This window comes from Lichenostomus cassidix, chromosome 13 (genome assembly GCF_008360975.1).
Source record: "Lichenostomus cassidix isolate B80296 chromosome 13, HeHo_3.0, whole genome shotgun sequence".
NCBI classification, from domain to species: Eukaryota; Metazoa; Chordata; class Aves; order Passeriformes; family Meliphagidae; genus Lichenostomus; species Lichenostomus cassidix.
Genome location: NC_139494.1, coordinates 8,436,698 through 8,460,844, shown reverse-complemented (window position 1 = coordinate 8,460,844; position 24,147 = coordinate 8,436,698). Strand labels below are relative to the sequence as shown.

General features: G+C 41.5%; 1 protein-coding gene across 7 annotated transcripts in view; it reads right to left on the bottom strand.

The window, feature by feature from the left end:
• Nucleotides 1-1,070: 1,070 nt before the first annotated feature.
• Nucleotides 1,071-24,147, bottom strand: part of RAPGEF6 (Rap guanine nucleotide exchange factor 6) — a 127,339-nt gene continuing 104,262 nt past the window's right edge. For 5 of the 7 annotated variants that reach the window (XM_085073526.1, XM_085073525.1, XM_085073522.1 and 2 more), the window contains 9 exons: nucleotides 23,235-23,258; nucleotides 20,356-20,576; nucleotides 18,224-18,415; nucleotides 16,767-16,901; nucleotides 15,280-15,393; nucleotides 12,955-13,180; nucleotides 10,655-11,166; nucleotides 7,457-7,768; nucleotides 1,071-5,743 (listed from right to left, as the gene is read on the bottom strand). In XM_085073526.1, coding sequence (XP_084929652.1) covers nucleotides 5,718-5,743; nucleotides 7,457-7,768; nucleotides 10,655-11,166; nucleotides 12,955-13,180; nucleotides 15,280-15,393; nucleotides 16,767-16,901; nucleotides 18,224-18,415; nucleotides 20,356-20,576; nucleotides 23,235-23,258 — 1,762 coding nt within the window. In that variant the 3' untranslated portion in view covers nucleotides 1,071-5,717. The remainder of the gene's footprint in view (nucleotides 5,744-7,456; nucleotides 7,769-10,654; nucleotides 11,167-12,954; nucleotides 13,181-15,279; nucleotides 15,394-16,766; nucleotides 16,902-18,223; nucleotides 18,416-20,355; nucleotides 20,577-23,234; nucleotides 23,259-24,147) is intronic. The other 2 variants (XM_085073527.1, XM_085073524.1) reach the window with 2 other exon arrangements.

The window sequence follows — 24,147 nt, the reverse complement described above, 5'->3', positions numbered from 1 at the left end:
GTGCAGCCACATCCCCCTGTACAGGGCAGAGAAAGGGGCTGCACAGGGAGGGAGGGAGGGAGGAAAATGCACTGGAGGAGCAAAGGACAAGATGCTGCAGACTTTGCTTGCCGGCAAAGAACCCATTACACGTGTCCTGCTCCCTGAAAAAAAAATGTCCTTCCCCATAAAGTTCCCACATGCTTTAGCTTTTGTATGGTCAGTAGAGGAACAGAGGGAAAATGCAATCAGAAGTGGCCATGCCAGCCAGGGCAGGGGTTCCCAGCACAGCTCCTGCTCCCCTTGCCCATCCCACCTTCAATACCACAGGCCCTGTGTAAAAATGAGGGCAAAAAAGTATTTCCAACGATGTGGCTCCACCCTCCCTGCCTGCACAGCTCCATCTGCAAGTGGTGCACAGGGTGCAGCTCTGGGAGGCACCACATGCTGCCCCAAGGCCCTTGGGCTCTCTCTGGTCTCTCTGGGTTGATGTGGAGACAGCAGCCCCAAGAGCCAGGGAAAGGGGAAAGATCACAGAATGACAATGGTTTGGTGGGAAGGAACCTATCAAAGTCATCTAGTCCACCCCCCCACTCCTGCCATGACCAGGGACACCTTCCACTATCCCAGGTTGCTCAGAGCCCCATTCTACCCAGCGTTGGCCACTTCCAGGGATGGGGCAGCCACAGCTTCTCTGGACAGCCTGTGCCAGACCCTCAGCACCCTCACAGGCAAAAATTTCTTCCTAAAATCCAAACTAATCCTGCCCTCCTTCAGATGAAAGCCATTCCTCCTTGTCCAAAGTCCCTCTCCAGCTCTCCTGGAGTGCTTTTAGACACTGAAAGGGACTCTAAGGTCACAGATCCTTCTCTTTGGTGTGAACAACTCCAACTGTCTCAGCCTGTTTTCAGGTGCTCCAGCACTCTGAACATCACATGTCTGCATTCTCACTGTGAAAACATAACAAAACCACTCAGTGGTGGCTCCTCTCTGATCCCAGGGTGAGCATCACTTCCACTAGGCTCTCCCCAGCTCTGCACCACCTTGGCTCTATCCTCCACTGGCTGCCAGAAAACCGCTGCTGAAAACAATTAATATATGTTGATTGTTTATTGATTCCAACATATTAATAGATTGGATAATAAACAGTACTTTTAAACATTCTCTTAACCAAAAATATAACAAATATTTACAATCACTCAGTAAAAATACAAAAAGCATACAGAGGCACTGTCTTTCTAAAAGACATAAGTGTAAGAGGTATCAAAAAATAGGAGACAAACATTGCTTGTTACAGAATACTTTACAATCACTGACTTGTGCAGTACAATTGCTATTGGAATATCATTACATCTGTGCAGTTTTGCCAATATGCTCACATATTTAGAATTTAATTAATACCAAGCTAAACTGCATTCCAGGTATATCAAAAATAAAGATAAAACAATAAAAAGCACAACAGAAGCAAAAGCTGGGTTGGGAATTCAAGATAGATTACCCTCTATACAAGCGTTCTAAAATATAATGTGTAAAGCTTTTCTAAAGAGAGAGTATCCCTTTTTTCTTCTTTTTGCAAAGGCAGTGGTAAGTTTATCCTTTAAAAATTCTAATGTTTTATAAAAATTTAAATGACAGGGTTGTATTTCCACTGTTGCCCGCAGTAAAATGATTTGGGAGGTGGTGAGAGAGGTTTTGGAATACCCCTGACGCCCCACAGGCTCCTCTGCAAGCGACATCACTGACAGGTTCAGCCCTTGGGGACACCCTGTGCCTCCAGCAGGTGCAGCAGCCCCCAGCACACCCCATCCCAAGCAATGGGCTCTGATGGCCTCCCAGTGAAGCAGCACTCACTTGGAATCACAGAATCTGCTGAGCTGGAAGGGACCCAGCAGGATCATCGAGTGTCCAACTCCTGGCCCTGCACAGCACCATTCCCAACAATCCCACCCTGTGCCTGAGCCTTGTCCTAACACTTCTTGAGCTCTGTCAGGAGTGGTGCTGTGACCACTGCCTGAGGGAGCCTGTTCAGTGCCCAAACACCCTCTGAGTGTAAAACCTCTTCCTAATACTCAACCTAAGCCCCCTGACACAGCTTCAGGCCATTCCCTCCAGACCTGTCACTGGTCATGAGACTGATGAGATCGGTGCTGCCCCTCAGGAGGAAGATGTAGATTGCAATGAGGTCTCTCTCCCCTCAGCCTCCTCTTCTCCAGGCTGAACAGACCAAGTGCCCTCGGCCACTCTTCATAAGGCCCCTCCAGACCCCTCCCTATCCTCATGGCCTCCTTTGGATGCTAATAGCTTCATGTCTTTTTTAGATTGTGGCGCCCAAAAATCACATACAGGACTCAAGGTGAGGCCACATCTACAAACTTATCTGAGTAAAGATAAAAGGAAGGAGCCAAGAAAGCCTTACATTGTCTACTGTTGGCAAACACCCAAAATGTGTCCACATTGCAGAAATGTGGAATCCAAACATCCACAGCCATTGCCTTTCCATTCTTTTGTGTATTTGGGAGATGAACCCAGTGCTCAGAGGTTCAGTGATTTCATTTTCCCCTTTCTGCAACTGGAGAGGCCAATTCAATTTTACCAAACTACACTGCTTTCTCAGGAATTACTTGGAAGTTTAAGATTTATAACAAAACAGTGTGCTTAAATCACAGAAATCTGAAATGCATCTTTCACAAACAAGTCAGGAGCAAACAATGAGAAGGAAGTGAGCAAACCCAGGTGTGGCAGTGGAAGAACATGATGTGAGACACCTTAACTGTTCATCAGCATCAGAGCCTGAGCTACAAGAACCTGGCAGAACTACCAGTCAGGGATCTGTGGTCCAGACGACATCGCTTCAACAAAGCAGCGTACAACAGGTACTAACCACTATCTTGCTTCTATCTGAATTACCAAAAAAAGGGATAATGTCTCTTCAAACCCACACCAGACACACTACATTTGGCTATTGGCCCCAATCAATGTGATCGGTTTGAGTTAAAAACAAACAAACAAACAAAAACCCCAGCAAGGAGCAGCAGAGAAGCCACACTGTGCGAGGCAGGAGAAGCAGGAGTAGCTCATCTGTCCATCGTTTATGCATGATTTATGTACACCAGCTGTGTCGGCTATTAGGAAAATATGATTAGCGAGACTTTCACTCATTGCAGAACTCTTCAGTGTGTGCCAAGCCCTGTGGAACAGACGGATGCTGTTGATGTGCAAACACCATCAAACACCAGGTTTGGATGGGTGATTTATTCAGCTGCTCTTGCTGACTGCCAGGAGACCCCAACCCTGCTCCCCACAGGGGCTTCCCTGTGTCCTCAAAGGCAGCACTATTGGCTTTTGGGGGAAAAGGAAGCCACTTTAGTAACCCCCATCCCCTATGCTTTTGTTCAACAGGCTGGAATTAGCTGCAGCTCCCCCCTTCAAGGCCAAGGAACTGCAGGGTTTCATTCACCTGGCTCAACACAGACGATTTTCTGATGGAACACAAAGCCTGTTGTTTCCACGTAGAAGTTAACAAGAAAGTACAGCTGACCGTGGGATGGCAGGACCTGGATTTACATCCCACAGGAGTATCAGTTCAACAGTTCTATTATCAATATTGTATGTGCTAAAAACACTTGCTCTGCCTGCATTGCTTTGACACATTAATCTTTAGTCATTAAGGCCTGTGCAGGTTCATTATATTCATTAAGGCCTCGAGAAAGCAAAATGCATTTATTACGCCATACCTCAAGTGGATTTTTATATAGTTTTTCAACCATTTGCTTCTCAGATACTTGTGCCAAAAATTCATACAGCCAACCGATGAGTTATAAATTAGGCATCCCCTTCCTCAGCATCACTGTTCATTTACACCTTCCCAATTCCAATCAGTACAGGTACATTCCAGGCAATGCTGAACCTGGCACTGCTCTGAAGGCAGACACAGGCTGGGTCATCCACATCCACCTGGCTGCATCAGCCCCGAGCTGCTATGGAGAAAGCACATCAAAGGCTTTGGGTTGTTTTTGGTACTTGTGGCATTTTCCAAAAATTTTGCATTCACCTCGCATCCCTGCACACATACAGGTAAAAGAAAAAAACCTTAAAGCTCTTCACAACTATGGATATAGAAATCAGTTTTGAGGCACTGTAAAAATGACAAACATCATCTTTCTAGCTTAGGCTGTAAACATCACAACAAAGATTTACAATTAAATGTTTAAATACATATTCACACATTCATGTCTGATTTTAACACTAGAATGGGGTGTCATGTACAGAAAGGAAAAGAAAGAAAAGAAAGAAAAGAAAGAAAATAAAGAAAGAAAAGAACCTGCAGGTATTTCCAGTTCTACCCCTCTGCACTCTGGCTGGCTAAATTTAAATCAAAGAAGCAATTCTTTTGACCATAGTCAAACTTGAGGATGATGGGTTAATACTGGCTGGCTGTAAGTCAAAACTCTCATTGACATCAACGACACCAGGATTTTAAACTAGGATTTAAAACAAATGGTTTGAGATCATCTCTATTTTCCAGATAAACACCACAGGGTTTTTTAACCCATCATAAAATGCATTATGCTCTTCTATAAGCACTGTCTCACTTATTATTCAGTTTCACAAATTTTATTGTGAAATGTAGGTGATTTATAATTCTTTCATTATTTTTTTCAAAGATAACCTTTGCATCTAAATCCTGTGCAACTCTGGGAAAAGGCCAAGATGTGTGGGATGATCTTAAAAACCACAACACACAGCTGAGTTTTGGGTTTTAGAACATGCTTTGCATGTTCAACTCTGCAGGGCAAAACCTGGTTAAAAATCTTTTGAGAAAGCTTCAGATCTCCCCAAATGCTCCCCATAAGCTACAGCTTCCACATTTCAAACATTCCTTAAGAAGGGAGGAGAGCACCAACTACTACCTTAGTTGGCTGGCAGCTAAAAAAATTTCTAAAAATCCTTGGAGGACAGTAGGTTTCTGCTGTACCCATGTGGGAGGGGAGCAGCAGGACTGCTGGCCTGACACACACTGCTCTGCCAGGGCTTTGGGCTCTATTCATATTAAATCTAAACCCACTCTAAAATCTATACATTTCTGCACCTGATAATGGCCCATTTCTACTTTTCTGTGTTTATTTCGAGAGCACAACAGATCATGTGTAGCTAATTCATTGTCACATTGACTAAATATTTATATTAGCCAACCAGAGCACTCCCAATGCAAATAAAGGAAATTCCCATTAAAAAAAATTAAATTAATAAATTATTTTCAGATACTTCAGCAATGTCCTTCGCTTTTGCTGACACTTGGATAATTTTTTTTTTTTGAAGTTCATAAAATAACACTCTCAGACTTCTAACGGTCATGTAGAAAATAACAACAATGTAAACTACCAAAGGATTATATGATATCATACAGAAAAATGCTTCCAAGTTTCAAATGGTGGTGACAACTGGTCCTCCCCCAATGCACGAAGCTCAGTCCATCTCTGGGTACCCATGCTGGTATCCAGGCAATCAGCACACTCCTTGAACAGATTTTCTATTTCACAGGCAGAAATAGCTCCTTAGGTGGTGGTGGCAGAGTGAAGGAAGGTGTAGAGAGGTGATCCAACCCGTTCCATCTCGTCTGTGACAGAGGCAAGGTCTGAGGTCAGTAGCAGCAAGTTGTCAGCGGTCGCTAACAGAACCATGAGTCCTTCTCCCCACATCCCTTGTGTTGGGAGTGGTTTACACAAATAGCCCAAGGGTTAAACTGCTGATACTTGTTCATCTTCTGCAAAACAAGATAAAGAAATAGGCAGTTATTCCACCAGTCCCCATGTCGGGCACTCAGGGCACAGAGCAGCACCCAGTGAGGTGATCACAGTGGGTCTGTGACAATTTCACCCCTTCAGCAGTGTTTTTTCACTGTCTTTATCATTGATCACTACACATTCCATATCACCATTTATTAGAGCCTCAGGCAATCTCAGAATCACAGAATGGTTTGGGTTGGAAGGGACCTTATAAACCATCGCGTTCCAACTCCACGCCATAGGCAGGGACACCTTCCAGGCTGCTCCAAGCCCCATCCAACCTGGACCTGTGTACTTCCAGGGATGGGGCAGCCACAGCTTCTGCAGTCTGAGGTATGATGGTCATACGATAAAGACATATTGCAAAACAGAAAATCCCAGATCCTCCAAAAATTATCAGCATGCAGCTCCCAGTATGCCAAAAGCTACAGATTTGGGGAAAAAGGCAGCAAATTTCCATGCAGTGAGCATTTAATCCCAAATAAAATTAACCAAGCACTTCAAAAATAGTAAAACAGGTGTCTCTAAAACTGTACAGTTAAATTTAGCTCAGAAAAATTTGGATTAAAATGTTTGAAGCAATGACTTCCTTATTTTTACATTAAAAACACAATGGAACTAATGCTAGGCAATTTTACATTTACTGTAAGTCTGAACTGCAGTACTAATATATATGTTAAATACTGCTTACGTATTTTAAAAGGCCAAGATACAATCATTTTGCATCAGAAATTGTTTTACTCTAAATACAGGCTCATTTTAAATCAGACTGAAATGGAAGGAAATAATCACAACATTCTAATAAAAAAAATGAGTTCACCAGCAAAAGGTACAGAGAGATCACATCGGTGCACAGAAATTAAAAGCATATCAGCAGATAAACAATTAAGTAGAAATTCCCCTGACCTGAAGTTAGTTTTGACACAATATAAGAGCAGTCTTTATCAGAAAATCCTCTCACATTTTGGTCACCCCAAGATGCCGTGCTTAGCAGCATTGGCTGTTGCTTCAAACAAGATCATGAAAAATGAATTGGAAGAGACACTGTCAGGCCAAGTTAGGCAGAGAACACAAGTTTTATCAAATGCACTCTCCAGAAGAACAGAAGTTCGCTATTATTTTGTTCAATATTTTGAAACACAATCACCAAAAATATCTGTTGAGGCATAAGGCAACTCAATGCCAGAACACCTGAATACAAATGAAACTCCACCAAATCCAAATCACTTATTTTACACCACCATCCTGATGCCAGCCAAACCACTGGGACACCAATTTAGCAACCCAGGGAAGCTGGAGTTTTTCCACATGTGGCCTGTCAGTGTCCCATCACTGTTTGAGAGGGGACAGATTTTAAAGAAAAAAAAATAATATCTACATGCTCTTAAGTGTCTCAGCTGTACTTTGGGAGATCTAGTATGTATATTTTCATATCTTTATTTTTATGTAATTTGAGTCTGTTTGGTGCCAACATGCTTTTTCTAAGGGGAGGCATTCTTTGCTTTCAACGTGTATGTACATGCAACAGCTATGCATGACATACACAGCCATGTGCACACAGCCACATCAACACAACTGTGGATTCAGAGATTAATCCTCTGAATCTCCAAGAACGCCCCAAGAGAAAGCCCAGACCATCGCTGTGAAGTGCACCCTGCACAGCCCCACTCCCCAGCCAGCTGTTCACGTACCATCCTCTTCACTATCTGCGTCAGGCAGCTCTGCTACCCTGGGGCTGGACGGCTGCCGGCCGTGCCACTGAGGCATCCTCGAGGAGACACAGGCCACCGGGTCACTACCGAGAGCAGCTGCTGGAAGTCTAGAGAGGTCACTGTGCAGCATCTTTGACCTCTGCACTGCCACACTATAGTCTGGAGGTTTGAGGTGTGGGTGGTGGGGCGATCCTTCCTTTATGTCCGCTAAAGAAATCCCCATATATCCCGGAGGGGTGGGCGGTGGCTCCCTATACCTATCGTCCTTCTTAGGTGAGGTGACACAGTACACTGGGCACGAGAAATAAGCAATGGAAATGTTAAAGAAGAAAAAACAAAGGAAACAAAACGTTAAAAAATCATGAAATGTTACAATGGCAAAACAGAAACTGATAACAAAATGCAAATGCAGAAACACTGGTTATAACGACAGCAGCAGGTATTTATGCCTTCATTTCTGTTTTCTATTTATTTTAAGAAGTCAGAGTAGCAAGAGAACCCATTAACTCCTCAGGTGTGATGCCAATTCAGTGGAAACAGGACACTAAGCTTGTCTGCATTCAGACTGCTCTCATTACAGTCCCTACTCCTGTGGCCCTGCTGCATCAGGGGATGCTCCAGAGCTCTCCAGGGCAATGGAGAGCCAGCACATCCAAGTCTGCTGCCTGCTACAGACTGGGAAACTGAAACAGAAGGAATTAAGGCAACCAGCCCTGAGTTACTTTGCACAGCATGCTAGTGTTCGACAGCAAGAAGTGCTGGTTGACTTCCAATATCCACTTCATCACCCAAAAGAGGTCAGTGGCTTAACAGAAACTCATTATAATAAAATATCACCATAGCAACTGATGTGTATAAAGACATGAAACCATACAGCTATGCTATAGGAAGAAAAAAAATAGCATCACATAAAACTGGTCCTATTAGGCAGACAGTGTAGTGAGCCTGCATTAATTATTTTACATTTTCACATAGTGAATAATGGCTTATCACATCCATACTTTTAATTTCTTACTTTCTTTGTTTGGTTTTTGTTTTGTTTTCTTTTATACCCTTATCTTAAACTATGTTCAAATGAGAAATAACCAGGAACAGTCATGGAAAAAGCCTTTGGAACGGCTGCATTATACCTTGTGCAGTCATGAAAAGGCTGCCATCAATATTATTTATTTGCAATGTCCATGCCACATAATTCATCTTCTCCCTCCCTGCCCTGTTCAGCAGCAGCTCAAGTCACAGAAGCTCTCAACCCAAAATTTAATTCTTAGGTTGCCTCCCCTCCCTCCCACCCCAGGTCTGGGGCTCATGTGCATGTTAAATTGGGCTCTTTTCCATGGACATGTTGCAACAGGAGAGTTTCAAAGCCAGGGTATTTTTTTTAATCTGTAAGTTAAGTGAATTTGCATCCTTCCTGTGGATCCCTTTTAAACAGTGCATGTTCATTAGTTTCATTTATTTCAGCAAAAGTAATAGTTTCTTATTTTAGAAGAACGTGAAGGGATAAAAAAATAAAGGAATATTTCTTATTGTGTTGTGGACTCGTGAGATTCCAGGTTTTGGTATCAGGAATACATAAGCTGGTTCATACCTGATGGCCTCAGCTGATGCTTGGGCTGAGAGTAAAACAACCAGAGCCAAATTCAGTCAGTCTGGGGTTTAGCAGATACACGTGGGTACAGCCAGAGATTTATACTGTTGAAATACAGGATTTATTTTCATTTAACTAGCTCTGAGTGGGGTCTCTGTGAGAAAGCAGGGGAAGTGAAGGGGGTTTGCTGTTCCCTGGAGGGATGGAGAAGGGTTGGGTCCTCACCTCACCTACAGTCTTGGCTGGATTTGCAGGAGGAATGATGAGGGTGGGTATGTTCTCCTTCAAAGGAGAAAGCTTCAGGCTCCCTAGAGCTAACCTTTAGTCTACTGGAGTAATGCAAGGATAATGTGTCAAGTTCCAATTCACAATGTTTTATGAACAGTGAAATGAAATGAACTTATCTTGGACATACTGTGGGATGGTGAACAGCTATTGGATTTGCATTTGCAAACCTGGAATTGTATCACCTGTATCAGATCTTTCCTTGAGCAGACATACACACGGCCTACTCCAGCACACTGTGAGTGCTCCTCATAGCTACACAGTGCAGAATGGAAGGATTAAAAGGAAGGGCAAGAGCTATCAGCAAAGACAGCATGTACTGAACAGTGAACTTGCCATCTCCTAATGCAGCTCAGGCGCTCATGAACAGCTCTGAAAGTCTGTAAGAGATGAGCACAGGCACAGCAATGAGCTGGGAGTAAATTTTCTGCAAGGCTCCTCCACAATTTCTTCTCCAAAGCCAAGAAAGAGGAATGCAATCCAAGACCTCCGCCCTATGTGCAATGTTTATTCAGAAAATTAGCTTTGATAACATAAACCCCCCTGCAGCAATCCACTCAGTAATTAAATTGCATTTCAGCTGCACCTTTGACTTAGTCTTAGGAAGCTTTGCATTCCATGTTTTATCTTGCTGCTAACCCAGTTCCTTTAGTTTTGGCTACTGAACTCACTAGGATGGGGGAAGAACATCTTGCTTGATAGAACTATGCATATTTGAAAGAATGTTTTGAAGTTTTTCTCCTTTCATAAGTAGCCAAACTGCAACTGTATAATCAAATAAATGGCACCTTAAAATAGCAAAGACAGGAAAGGAATCTGCTTTGCCCCTGAGCTTTCAGAGACCAAAGCCCATGGATGAAAGGTGCCCCAGCTCCAGAGAGGGAGGTGAGCTCCACACCACTCTGCAGTCAGGCTCTTCCCTCTGGGTTCCTGGAAAGTCTGTACTGGAGCATGGGATCATTGTTCCTTGTCAGAGGAACATCTACAGTGATGAGTACACCTCCAAAATAATTAAAAAAAAAAATAATCCCATACTACAGAGAAGAAGTGCCTGACATTTTCCTGAAGACAGTTTTCCTGCAGACTCATGAAGATGGGGAAGCACACTTGTTCATTAGCTTGATATAATAATGCAAAAGAAGGTGGCTTGAAAACGCACTGTGTAGTGCTCTGATTACAACCACGTGTGAAGCTGAATTCAACATGCCAGACAGCCCCAGACCTGCTGATGTCATTTCTTAACAACTTAATATCAAAATGAAAAACAGATGTAGCAGCTTCCATGAGCTGTTGGCTTGGCTTACCTATCAGGCCTTTTTCTGTACTCGAAGTTACAGTTTTGTAAGTTGTATCAGCGCCTGGTTTAGAGTCCAAAACCTCTGTCTGCTCTGCTGTGGAGTTCTCCAGCCCCCTCCGTTTAATTGTCCCATAGTTTGTCTCGTAGGTGTCTGACAGGGAGCTGGAGGAGGCCCAGCTCTGCCGAGACTGATCGAGCTCCACGCTGGCTTTCGACTGCCTGTTGGCTTTGGAAAAGGCTTCGGAATACAAATAACCCTCCTCAGAGTAACAGTTTGTGGGATCCACTTCAGCTATAGGCCCGTCCAGCTGGGTGTGACGGTAAGAATTGAGGACATCCCAGCTCTTCTGGTTCGGGATATTCTGGAAATTGTCATGAGAACTACTTGAGCATGAAGTCCAGCTTCCCCGGCCACTGTCTGCTGCCTCTACCGTGATGTGCTCGTGGGAGATCTCCTCGCTGCTCATGGAAGATGTGAATGCCATCCCTCTGATCAGAGCAGGCCTAGTGATGGACCAGCTGCATTGGAAAACAACAGAAATCGAGCGAAAAAACCACTTGTGAGCTTTTAAAATAAGAGCCATGTACTCAGCGTCAACTCTGGGTTTGCAACGGGTGAGCAGCAAGGTCAGGGCACAAGGGAGCAAGAGACACTGCTACTCCCAACTCCTTACTGCACACAGCAGCAGGGAAGTTATTCCCAAGGGAATAACAAGTTTGCAACATGCATTTCTGTCCTGACCCCAGATCCATGAATCTGACCCAGAGAAGCTTTTCTCTACCAGTGATAGCAACAGTGCCTGACAGAAAGCAGAGGAGTAAATTACTTCTTACTTTTAGTCTGCTACCACCTTTTTCTTTACATTTAGAAACTAAAACCGAAATAAATATTTAGAATAAAATCCAACCCCTTCACAGTCAGCACCATCAAGTTGTTTAGACAGAGCAGTGGCAGTTGTATTTCAAGAACATTTGGAAATATTGGGCATAAATAGCATTTGTGGGAACGAGCTGGAGTGACAGCTTCTGAAAAGCGAAGTCCAACTTTTTTTTTTTTTAAAGAAATGTCTGCTGAAAGCTCTAATCACTCTAAATGCATAATTAAGGGGGGGAAAATAAAACCAGGTTTGTATAAATTTAGAATACATGAAGATATGATTGCTAGACATTATTCAAGTCTCCCAACTATTTCTGGGTGTGTTAACAAATGCATCGGCAGCACATTAAAATTCAGCACCCTCCCTCAGCAGTTTACTGACACACTGTGAAATCAAGGAATGTTTCTTAGATATGTGCAAGAAATATTTTTCCCCTTTCTTTTCTATTTTTTAAGTTCCAGGATAAAATCCACTTTCTTCCCTGACAACCCACTGAAACTATGGAATAAAGAACAACCACTAAACATGAACTCAGTGTGTGTTATGCCTTTTAGAGAAGGGAATTATTTTCTTTGATGAAGCACATCTTTAAATTTCCATTTTAAGCCTATGAAATAAACCAAATTTCTCATTTCTTTCCATTCCTGGAATTGTTCAAGGCCAGATTGGATGGGGTTGGGAGCACCCTGAGCTACGTGTTCCTGCCCACAGCGAGGAGGTTGGATCAAGATGATCTCTAAGGTCCCTTTCAGCCCAAAGTTTTCTGCTATTCCATGAGCTGGAAAAATTAGAAATGTAAGAAGCATCCTCATTTATTTGAATCTATGACATCTGAGGACAGACAATGCTATCTTAAGATGTATTAAGACGTATTAAATCCTATGCAACAAGGTGCTACATCTAGCAAGAAAAATCCAAAACCTTCCATTTCAAAGCACCATTTCAGCACAAATTCTCATTGCACCAAAGTAACATGAGTTCCTGTGTGGAAAATGTCAAGTAGACAGTGGCAGAAAGCTTCCAGTCTGCCTAAGCAACAAATGATAATTAGAAAAATCCTTAAAAATCACATTAGAGCATGTTAAGTGACTGGCACTGCTGACTCAGAGAGAATTTATAATATCCTGTTGTTCTTTTGCTGTCTCTCACCACGGCACTAATTTGCTAAGTATCATCCTGGCTTTTAACACGCTTCCAGTCTCCTGCAAGAAATATCCAGCTGAACCCCACCGATGGGAACAAGCTGTTGTCTCCCCAAGTAATACTGTAAGCTTCTTATGGAAACAGGCTCACATAGAGCAGCCAGTGCTCCAGCTTCCAGCAAGAGCTTAATAACCACCTTGGAGTGCAGAACTGTGTCCTGGCCAGAGCCTCCTTACCCCTTCTGGCTCCAGGACACCAAGCCCCACCAGACCCAGCTGCACCTTACCCAGGGCAGGGCTGGCCGTAATCTGTCAGTGGCTGAGGATGCTCCTTTCTCTCTGCCCCCCCTGAATCCACCACAATGAGGGACTGGGACAAGCTCCTCTCGTCCTGCAGCGCTGCTGACATGGAATCCACGGAGCAGTTGCTCACGATGCTGGACCGGGAGGAAATCTCACTGTGGCTGGAGTCGGAGAAGTTGTCGGATTTAGTGGAGGGGATGAGGGCATAGCCTAAGGATAGCAGAGGAGAGGAGAATGTCTTGGTCAGCGTATGACAAGGAAGTACTGACACACACATTACAGCGAGGATATTTAGAAGAAAAACAAGCAAACCCTGTTTGCATACCATCAGTCCACTGAGGATTTCAGGGTACTAAAGCTTTTAGCATCTATCACTGTCTAGCACTGGCTCACTAATTCAAGTCCAGGGACACCAATAACCCACCTGCAACTCCACCACTCCCCAGAGCAGCAGCTTGAACCTATACAACCAGGAGCAGCAGCTACTGCATCAGTACTGGGTGGGCAGATTAGGTCTTTCCAATTCTGCAAGTGCTGACTCCTTTGTATAAATACAGCACACTTCCCACTATCCCTGCCATACTGCCATGAAAGACTCAAAAAAAGATTCTGGCAGTGGAGGAGGAGATGCTGACTAAGGTAAAAGCCAGCTATTAGCACTCAGGGATTAGCCATATGGTCCATTTCAGTTTCATTATCTGCTCCAAAACTAACAGAGGAGGAAGCAAAGGCAGGAAGTACAACCTTGGCAGGAGCTGGACCAGACTCCAGCACTGCTCCCACAGAAGGGGAGCAGCTGAAGACTTCTACCATATTCAGAGCAAAATGCATAATGCAATTTTTTTCTGCCTGGTTTACCCTCAAATAACTCCTCTCAGACACAAATAAGGTATACAGCCCTATATATCCAACGCCTCTGCGAAGCTTTTTTTTTCCCTAAATTGCTGCACATGTGCCTTTTAGCTGGACAGCCACACAATTACATTGATTAGGTGATGAAGTGAAATGACAAGGCAGTGTAAAAGCCAGGCCAGTGATATACACACAACGTAATACAGAAGACTGATGAGCTTAAGTCCATAAACAACACAGAGAGGACACACTATGGCATGTGGAGACACTGACATACAGCCACTGAGCATAAAGCTCATAATTTGAAATTTCACAGCTTAACTTTCATAATTGCATATTCACACCTTAACTATGATAAGAGCATATTTGCTCTTAAAAGATTTTAACAGCAAATATGAGCATTATGCATCAATATTATCAAACTATAGAACTGAACCTTATGAATGAAAAGAATGTACTTAAAAGCAGTGTTTTTAAGATTAAATTTCAATTTCCTCTCCTCTGGCATTAACTAATATTTAATTTTCTTTACATGTTAAAGGGACTCTTTAAATTTACACAACTGTAGTCCAGTAAGAAATGTCCTCAGAGTGCATCTTAATTTTAAGACACCGTTCTTCAAGAACTTCAACTACCTGGACAACAGAGGCTCCTCTTCATTAAAGAAATTAACACTATCTGAAAGGTGAGCCATAAAATAATGGCAAATGTACATGAACAGACTAAATGTAAGTATTTGCTGGGCTGAAAAGATCAGCAGAAGATGTGACCAATGGAATACACACCAGTGCTGGAACTGAGCTGGAACTGAACATTTACTCTGTCTGTCAAATTAGAAAATGTTACAGAACTTACTGTTTCATTGGCATTTGTGACACACTAAGTAACTGAACTGACACTGTACCTGTTCCTTGATTTCCTAAACTTCACATTTTTGTCTTCACTGCACTGTAAGGATGATTAGCTATAAAGAACTGACACAAACATCTGGAAGGGAAGCACATTAAACAGCTTAAACATGTAAATGGATAATGCTGAAATAACTTAGATAAACCCAGGATATCTGACAACACGGACACCAGTCTTTCTTCTAAAAATACATTATTGAGTCTGCCTCCTTCTTCTCCTAGGCCTGGCGCACAGGCAGTGGGATGTGTACACACTGCTGTTGCTACAGATACTTGCTGTACTCAGAGTATCAAAGTCCTTGTTCTTTTGGTTTTCATTGCTTTCTGAGGCTTCAGTGGGCTCTGCTTCCCTTTTCACAGTAACAGCTGTTCTTTCCCTGGAGAAGCTTCTTGCCCTAAGTCTTCTGAACTGGAATGCCTTTATTTTTGTGGGTTCATGCTCAGCTTCTGCCTTTCCACTCTCTTTCTCTCTGTCCGCCTTTGCGCTTTTCTCAGAACTGTCTCTGGCTTGGCAAATCCTCTGAATTTGCTTCTGTAAAAAAGCCCCACCTATTCCGTAGCTGCGCTGTCCACTGTTCTTGTTGCTGGTTTCACTGGCCAGTGATGAGGAAGAGCCAGAGAGATTCATCTGACTGCAGTTCTCCGACCTTTGGATGTTGCCAACTACAATGAAGTAGACACAGACAGATGTCGACAGATGATGAGATAAATAACAACAAAAATAACATCCTAATTTTAAACCCTTTTTTCTTCAATCCTATTTGTGTGTCACTTGGGTATAGCTCAAAAGAAAATGAAATCTAAGATTATGTGGAATGTGTTCATGCCTAAAATTATGTCTTTCAGCTGTCTGTGAAGCACCTAATTTTAGATCAATGAGCTGTTAGCACAACACATACAACAAAGTACAGATCACCTCCATCAAATGAGATCAGTGCTAAAAATATGCTGAAAGCAAGTTGAATTAAGGAAATAATCCCAAAGAAACAAAACATTCTTTTCTAAGAACCAGATAAAAGTTAACAAAAATAACATGTTCGTAAGCGATGCTCAGAAGTCTCAGTGAAGCAAGGTTTGACAACCCAAATATTTAAGCTTTTTATACATATGCTGTGTTTAAGTAAAATGAGTGGCATTCTCCTAAAGGAAACAGGATCTTGTGAAGGCAGAAGTGGATGGACCAGCCTGATCTCCCACTGGGAAGGGTGAGAAGATGCAGCAGGTCACCGTGCCATGCCATGCCAAGGCGGTGGCTTTGGGCTGTCAGTGAGTCAAAGCAGCACAGAAGGGAGGGAGAGAGGCCTTACACCATCCAACACTGACCACCCAGGCTGGCTGCTGAGTGGTGCTAAGAGATTTCAAATGAATTCCCATCCAAGGTTGACTAATGATGAAGTGATGCAGGTCTTTTAAGATGGAGACATCAAAAATAAAAGGATTCTCAGGGCATCATGAGAGACAGGGATGTAAACAAAGCCCTGTGCACAAGAACAAAAAATATGAACAGCGACTCAAGGATTTAGATGAATCCACTACTTCTGCAGCAACCTAAACCACCTGTCCTGGAGAACTATGACAACATTCTATCTCCAGCTCTGTCTAATCACCTGATATTCCAGCTACCTTGGTCAAGACCAAAAGTTGTCTCAACAGCTGCAGTTTCTGTCCAACACTGTAATCTTCAAGAAATCTCCAGGTTTGCAAATCCCATTTATTTAAGTGGCCACCTAAATCTGAACTGGCACGATGGCAGGTGTCAGCACTTCAGATCTATTGGGAATTCTGCCAAAAGCACTTAGGCAGTATTTTAAGAAAACAACTGTTCCCTTTTTTGAAATATTAAGTGACTTAAAGGTCCAAAATACATAAATACATTGGAAAATCATGTCTATTCATAGAAAGACATGATTCTATCCTTGATGTGAGTATTCTAAACTACTATTTCTATTACATGTCATTACCAACAAATATCCCTGCCACTGCCCACCCTGGTTTAGGCTCCAGTTCCTGGGACTGATGCTGCCACACACACATACCTTTGCGTGGGGAGCCCTGAGGAGAAGCAGGTGGGCTGGAATGCAAAGAAGATGCCATGGACATAGTGTCATCTGTTTGTTTCTTGCTACTTACTTCTTCAGACAAGCTTAATGACTTCTGTGGAGAGCCTGTACCTGTGAAAACAATGGCATCAGTTACTGCATATTCTTCTTTTGAGTTACTGATTTCTGTTTAAAGTACAAATAAGCACCATGTTGAACAATCAGAATATTCAGCAAAGAGAGGAGCAGATGCTCAGAGAATTCTGCATGTGGAGGCAGTCTCCATTTAAATTTAGATCAGATCAGCTGTGGCCACTGATACTGCTGGCTGCTCATCTGCAGTGTGCTGACACATCCACATCCCAACAGGAACCACTGCAATGGATACATTCATGGTGGTTTTGGCAAAGGACTTTGAAAAAAAAAAAAAAAAAAACAAAAAAAAAAAGAAAAAAAAAAAAGCCCAACCAAAAACTGTGTGCAGTATAAAGCCTGAAGGAAATCCTTGCCCATGGTTCTGTTGGGACTGAGTTAAAAATCACGTGTGTTACAGCCAACAGATCTACACAAGCAGGAGTTCTCAAATCAACACTCGTGAGCACTAATCCACAGCTTGGCCAGCTTAGCAAAACCTGTGTCCCACACATGATTTGGTGTCTCTGACTCAGTATTTGACCATCCTGCAGAGGACACTGTGCTGAAGAGCTGTTTCAAGGTCTCAATAACTCATTAGATCAACATGGACCACCACACAGAAATGAAGAAACACCTCTGAGAAAAGTTTCTCAAACTTATCAAACTGCACAGGCTTTTCAGAGAAGAACTGAAATAAATACAAGCTGGAAACAGTATTTTATATGCTGCAATATACTGTTTTCTGAACCTGTTTTAAAGGTTACTGATGCCCAATATACTACAAAATAATTTCATACTGTTTACAGACTGCAACTAACTTTATTTAGTAATCCACAATTGTATCTTTCAAATGATACAACAGTTATGTAAATAGGACAAAAGCTTTTTAATACTGCTTTGTGACTAGCAAACTTAGAGACAAAAAACCATTATGTTCACTAAGAGTAACTAATAATACATGTTGCTCCATTTGACCATAATGTTGTTAGAATGGTGTCCCAGAGGTCAAAATATTAAAAATCTTTTATTTGTTTCAATGATGTCACCTAAATATATTAGACTTCATTAAGCAAGAGTGTATTTGGAGACAGCGCCTCGCCATTAAGTGTTTTAAGGAAAGTTATTAAAGACTGTGCAAATTACTAAGAAGACAGCATGCTCCCTTAAAACACTGCATTATGCACCAGCTGTTTTAAATCTAATTTATTAAATTAAGCACAATGGCATCTCCCATAACCCACACCCAACTACAAACAGTCCTCCCTCCTGTTTACTCCCATGTTTAAACCTCCCCATCCAGGTGAACTTAAGATACTCACTGAATGTGACATGATCCTTTGTCAGTCCCTTTTTCCTGCTGGGGTACAAATTCACAGTTGGGACCTGAAGAACTTGACTCATTCGGTTTTGTTGATGCTGATGGGCTTTAGTGGTTTGGCCAATTGATCTCATGGGCACTGGAGACATTTCTGAGGATTTCCCTCCTCTTCTCTCACTTAAATTCTTTGTCACTGTTAGGCAAAAACTGCATATAAATATCTAGCACTTTGAACTGGAGAATTGTTGCAGTACAACCAGTCAAAGGAACCACTGCATAAAGAAGATAAATTGTATTTGAAGCCATTTCTATTCGAAACACTACAACCTTATCACACTGAAGATGATGTGTGAAATAGCTTTAAAAAAAGCCCTAAATTCTTGAAAGTGTCATAAAAAGGTACTTAATCAAAATATAAAATAAAAAAGCTGTTTATTTCTTGAGGTAACAAGCCTGCGTTTTAAATGTCTGCACATAAGGTGCAATTGCATAACAGCATCTCCTTCAAAATCAGGTGGTTTTGCAACTGGCATCAAATGTTTCACTAGGTGGCACAAGTGATTTACAGCACAGGGCACTGCTTCAGCTTCTGCTTTAATCACACAGCAATTCAGACTCTGAAGTTAAGGCCATCCGATTTCTCCTTCTATTCTGTTGGAAAACTCTGGATTGCAGGGTCACTGCTGCTCACTCCTTCCAAAAGCAAGGCTGGAAGCTTGTTAACTGAGGTAAGAAACAGGGGAGCTGAACCCTCAAACGTGGGGAACCCAAGCAAGTGAGGAGGAACATCCCTGGGACAGGTCAGTGCTCTCACTCCATCAGATTTGAAACCATGAGGGACTGGCAGCTCCCTCATGCTCCACAACACTCCTGCATTCTTTCTCCCAGCTCTGCAATAATGAGTATAATCTCAACTAGATCTATTACCTGCAATTTTTGGAGTTTGGGGCTTTTCCCCTAGTTTTTAAAAACTGTGATTTTAATAATATGCCACTCCACTATATATTTACTTGTATATCCACTTTACCTTCATTTTCCTTTCTGATGTTTAAGAAAATAAGGACTTGATTTGCTTAACTACAAGGAGTAGAACAGTCAGTATTTACTCCCTATTTTTACTTCCAAATATCTATGGCTAGCACTGTGCAAATAAGATTCTAATTGATTTATTTAAAACAACTGAAAAACAACCTGATAGCATTTTTCTCTAGTGCCTGGTACCTGTTGACTGCACACAGATCATCTATCAAGAGTTCCAATGCAGAGAATTTAACATTTTTAAAAGGGAGTTAAATATGGCCATTTCCAGGTTTCCTGCTTCAGAGCTATTTAAAAGTAAAGGCTAAAAGAAAATTTGCATAAGAAGGCACCTTAGGGAATAACAAGGATTTGCATTCTTAATACTGGATAACGGCAAGGACTTAAAATTTTATCTTCAAGATGCCATCTCCTAGTCATGCTTTGAACTCATCTCATCGGAGAAAAAATATCTCCCTTTCAAAAAAGTGAAAACTTCTAGATTATCTAAATAAAATGCAATTACAATTTTTCATTTCAAAATAAGAATGTACTGAACTGTATAAGACAGCAGGCCAGACAACAGTTTGTTTGACAGGAGCTCAAATTATGAGAGCTGTCCTGCCTGTAGTCCTCAATTTTTGACTGTCAAGCCATGTCAAACTCATCAGTCAATATTGACCTAACTGGTCCTTCTCAACAATCTTCATTTATTCCAAGGTGTAATCCATTGCAGTTTCTATATTGATTTTGTCTCATTTCATTTCTTGCTGTTCATATGGTAAACACTACTTTTACCCTTCCTAATTCTGTGCAAGGACACAGGGCACCACTAGAGCTGATGTACTATTGAATTTCCTGCCAGACTGATGGAAAGACATACAGCTTTGGGAACTAAAGGTCAAAATAAAAAACATCACAGAAGTTTTTTGAGCTCAACCAAAAACTGAGCAACACATGCTCTCTTGCTGAAGCTCTCAGTACATGAACTGACAGAACAGCACTTACTACAGTATCTTCTCCTTGGAGAAAAAGTTTCAGATTCTTTCTAGAGAAGGAACAACATTTTTTATAAAAGCCATAGATCATGATGCTGTTCTAGCCCACTGTACTTACAAGTGCTGTATGCAGGCTCACACTGAAGTGACAATATTTGGATCTTTTCTTCATCTGTCTCCACATTGAGGTTGGACAGGTACTGCTTGACTTTCCTCGCCATCTGCGCATCCTCGTAGAGCTTCTTGGCGTTGAGCAGCGAGCTGCGGCGAGCACGCTTCTTGTGAGCTCCTCCCTGCACATCCAGCATGTTGGAGTTCGTGCTGCCCTGGCTCAGAGACCTACGAGAGAAAAGAGCAAAGCACTAAAGGTTCAGTTCTCTGCAGCAACCAAGAGCTACAGTAGCACAGGCCAAAGCAGATTAATACCAATAATCTTCAGTTAGGGCTAGTGCATGCTGATGCAAATGAGTTAAAAAAGATGAACAGCATTAAAACAACACTTGTCTTAACATATTCTGGTAAACGGATAGAAGCAATTTGAGTCTAGAACATGACTGCATATGGAAATGTGGAGCTGGGAAGAACAAGGAGCAGTGCTGTGTTCAGAACTCATTAGCTCCACTAATGAACCTCAGGCTTGTGCTGCAAGACCCACAGCTGATGAGAGGAAATGGCCTGAGTTGTGTCAAGAGAGTTTTAAAGTGGACATTAGGAAAACTTCGTCATGGAAAGGGTTGTCAAGCCCTGGAACAGGCTGCTCAGGACTGTAGTGGGGTCATCATCCCTGGAAGTGTTCAAAAAACATGTAGGTTAAGGCACCTGAGGACAAGGTTTAGTGGTGTTGGGTTGATGGCTGGACTCAGTGATGCCACAGTCCTTTTCCAATCTTAATAGCTCTCTGAATTCAACTGCAGATTCTAGAAGTGGACAAACTTGGTAACTTGGTTGGTTTAAGGAACTGAGTACCCACTGTGTGCCTCAGGCTCACACAGAAACTTCTTGCACTTAGCTGAGCACAGAAGTGAGTGACCACTGCAGTCCTCCTAGAAAACTGAGCTTCTCACAACGGCTAAACAAGGGGCAAATTATGTTAAATGTACAAAGTGCATTTGAGTACACACTTCTTTCTTCAATTGACTAAAAACATTCACAGAAGAGCAGCTCATTAAAAAAATGTATCCCAAGAAAGGTGAGGAGGGCAGTGATGATATGCATATACCCAGACTTGTACAGACTTGCATCTGTGAAAGACAATGCTCCTCAATACTCCTAATTTTGAGTTCTTAAATCTATCAGTAACGGAAGCAAAAATAAATAATCCCAAAATTTATAAGAAAATGAGTTACTGTCCCTGATAGTCACTCCTACTCACACTGAATGAGCGACCAAACAACTTATCTGGGTACAGTTCAAACACAGTCACCTCTGTTTCAGCTGCCAAAAGTCCTACAGCCACATCAGTTCTGATGCATTTTTAAAAAAATGGAGATCACAGTATAAGTCACATGTAAAATGGAAAATGTCAAAGAAGTTGTTCAAAGCTGAGTTTGTGTGGGGATTTTTAAACGCTCAGATGAATATTTTTAAAGCTACATGAAGACATTTATCAAGATCTTGTGTGTTTACAGAATCAAAAGTGGCAGAATAAACAACATCAGGCACAGAAGAGCCATAATGGCCAAAGGAGTCAGAATGAAACATGTTGTTAGAAGAAATCTAAGGAATCAAGTACACTGAGCTTAAAAAAATAAGTGTTGGAAAACAGCTGACTGCAATATTTTCAAAGATGTTAAATAAATCATTCTGAGAGAAAATATAAGGTTAAAAACTGGCAGCAATTTATAGCTTAATTAAATAAAAAAGTAATGTTATTGGAGGCAAGGAGCAGCAAAAGGCATGATGGAGTGTTCACAGCTATTCAAACCAAGGGGACACTCCTACCTCTTAATGGATAAGGACAAAACTGTTGTATAATGATTGGGAAATTATGTTTATTTTTAATGATATAAATATTTTATTGTTTGTATACACACTGTTTTTTTCTTTCAAGTCTGGAATTGACTTTGTAAGGCAATTTAATTCTATTTCCTTTAGCAATTATTTTTCCTTATTCCCTTGTGTTCCCAGTAGTTCCAAGGTTAGAAATCACAGTGGCTCCATGGGTCCTGGGTATTTCTCCCCATGAGCTGCCTGGTGAGCAGTTGATTATTGAGCACCAAATGGTGCCAGCCAAGAGCATCCACACCAGGATCAGGGAGCAGGATCCAAACCTGCTCACCCTACTTTGACCAGCCTGAGTCCACACTGCTCCTGTGCAAAGGCACACAGGTGGACAAATGCATGGGCAAAAATACACATATGGGCAGAAATACACATAACAACACACAAAATATGGCTAAAATCACTGCCCAGGGCCAGGCAGGAATTTCCCTGGCCAGTGTCAGAACTCCAGTCTTTAAGTCATTCCATGATCCACTCCTTGCACAATTGACAACCCCAGTGGTATCAATGAGGATTTTGGTGTAGGGAATATGAGATACATTTTAAACATAATACTAAAAATAAATACTTTGAAGCTTGCCTGAACACAAACTTCAGGGGGGAAATTACTACACCATTAGCACAATTCAAAGTGTCCTTACAGTTTAAAATGCAGAATGGCTTCAACTTTTCTGTAACATGTGAAAAAGCAAGTTACTTATTTCATTTACTTCCCAAAATAGTTTGCCTTTCAATATAACTGCACGGCAGGGTTTTTTTAAATGCATAAAGCCAAAACTCAAACAACTCATCTACGTCACAAAAGCAACTCAGAATTCTTACAGCTGCAGTAAAATGTTGGCTGTAACCCCTCACTCCTGTTTTCAAAAAAACATGTATTGCAGGGTTAATAAAATGCATGCTGTATTTCAGATGCATGCACTAACAAGGAGGATGCAGTATGTTAAGAGTTGCATAATCTTTATTTATCTTAGTTGCATTCAGCTCTACACTTACCCCAAACTTCTCCACCTCTTCTTCCTGTAAGCAAGAGCCATATACATTGAAGCATGTATTTGAACAGAAAAGCACAGGAAAAAAATAAAACAGTTGAGAGTCAGGAAGAAAGATGTAGACAGGAAAGAACAGAAAAGAAAAAATCTCTATACAGCCAAATTCTTCTCAAACAATAACACAATGTTTTGGAATGCAAGGGCAAGACTTGGCAAATATTTTAATATCTATCAGTTTTATGTTTAGGTTTAGCCTACAAATTAAAAAAATCAAACTTGCATTAATTTCTTTTATTTTCTGTAGGTCAAATTCAGATTTGATGGAGTGAGTAAAAACTGCAACTCATTCACATTGCAGAAAATGAGATTAAATAATTATTCTTTGCATTAGGCCTGCTGAAAGTGTATGAGAAATCATCATCAGTATTCAAGTTTATTATGTTGTTTTCTCTTGATTGTTGGCTTGAAAACAAGCCAGTTGCCAAATACACCTTGAAAGCCTAGATGCTCTCTATAATTGGTAATGAACTTGTGAGCAACTCTCATGTTACCACTAATACACATCCTTTCTTGTTAATTTTTCATCTTCAAAAGCATTTATTTGGTGCTTCATAACACAAACTGATAGATCAAACACCAGAGGCAATGAAAATGAATATAAATGACATGAAAACATGGAATTATTTTCTTTTAATCTTTGGCACTATCTCTAATATTAGATGCCTAAGCAGTTTATGGCAGTGTGCATAATTTAAATTACGGTCATTAAAATGTGTTCTGTAATTCTGAAAAACATACTAAAGGTAACTATTTACTATTAAATTTATTTAATGATTAGACTTCATGAGGTCTTAGGAAGTGCCTAGGCCATCAGGGAAATTTATTTATAGACTAATTTCAGCTGTGAATGCCAAAGT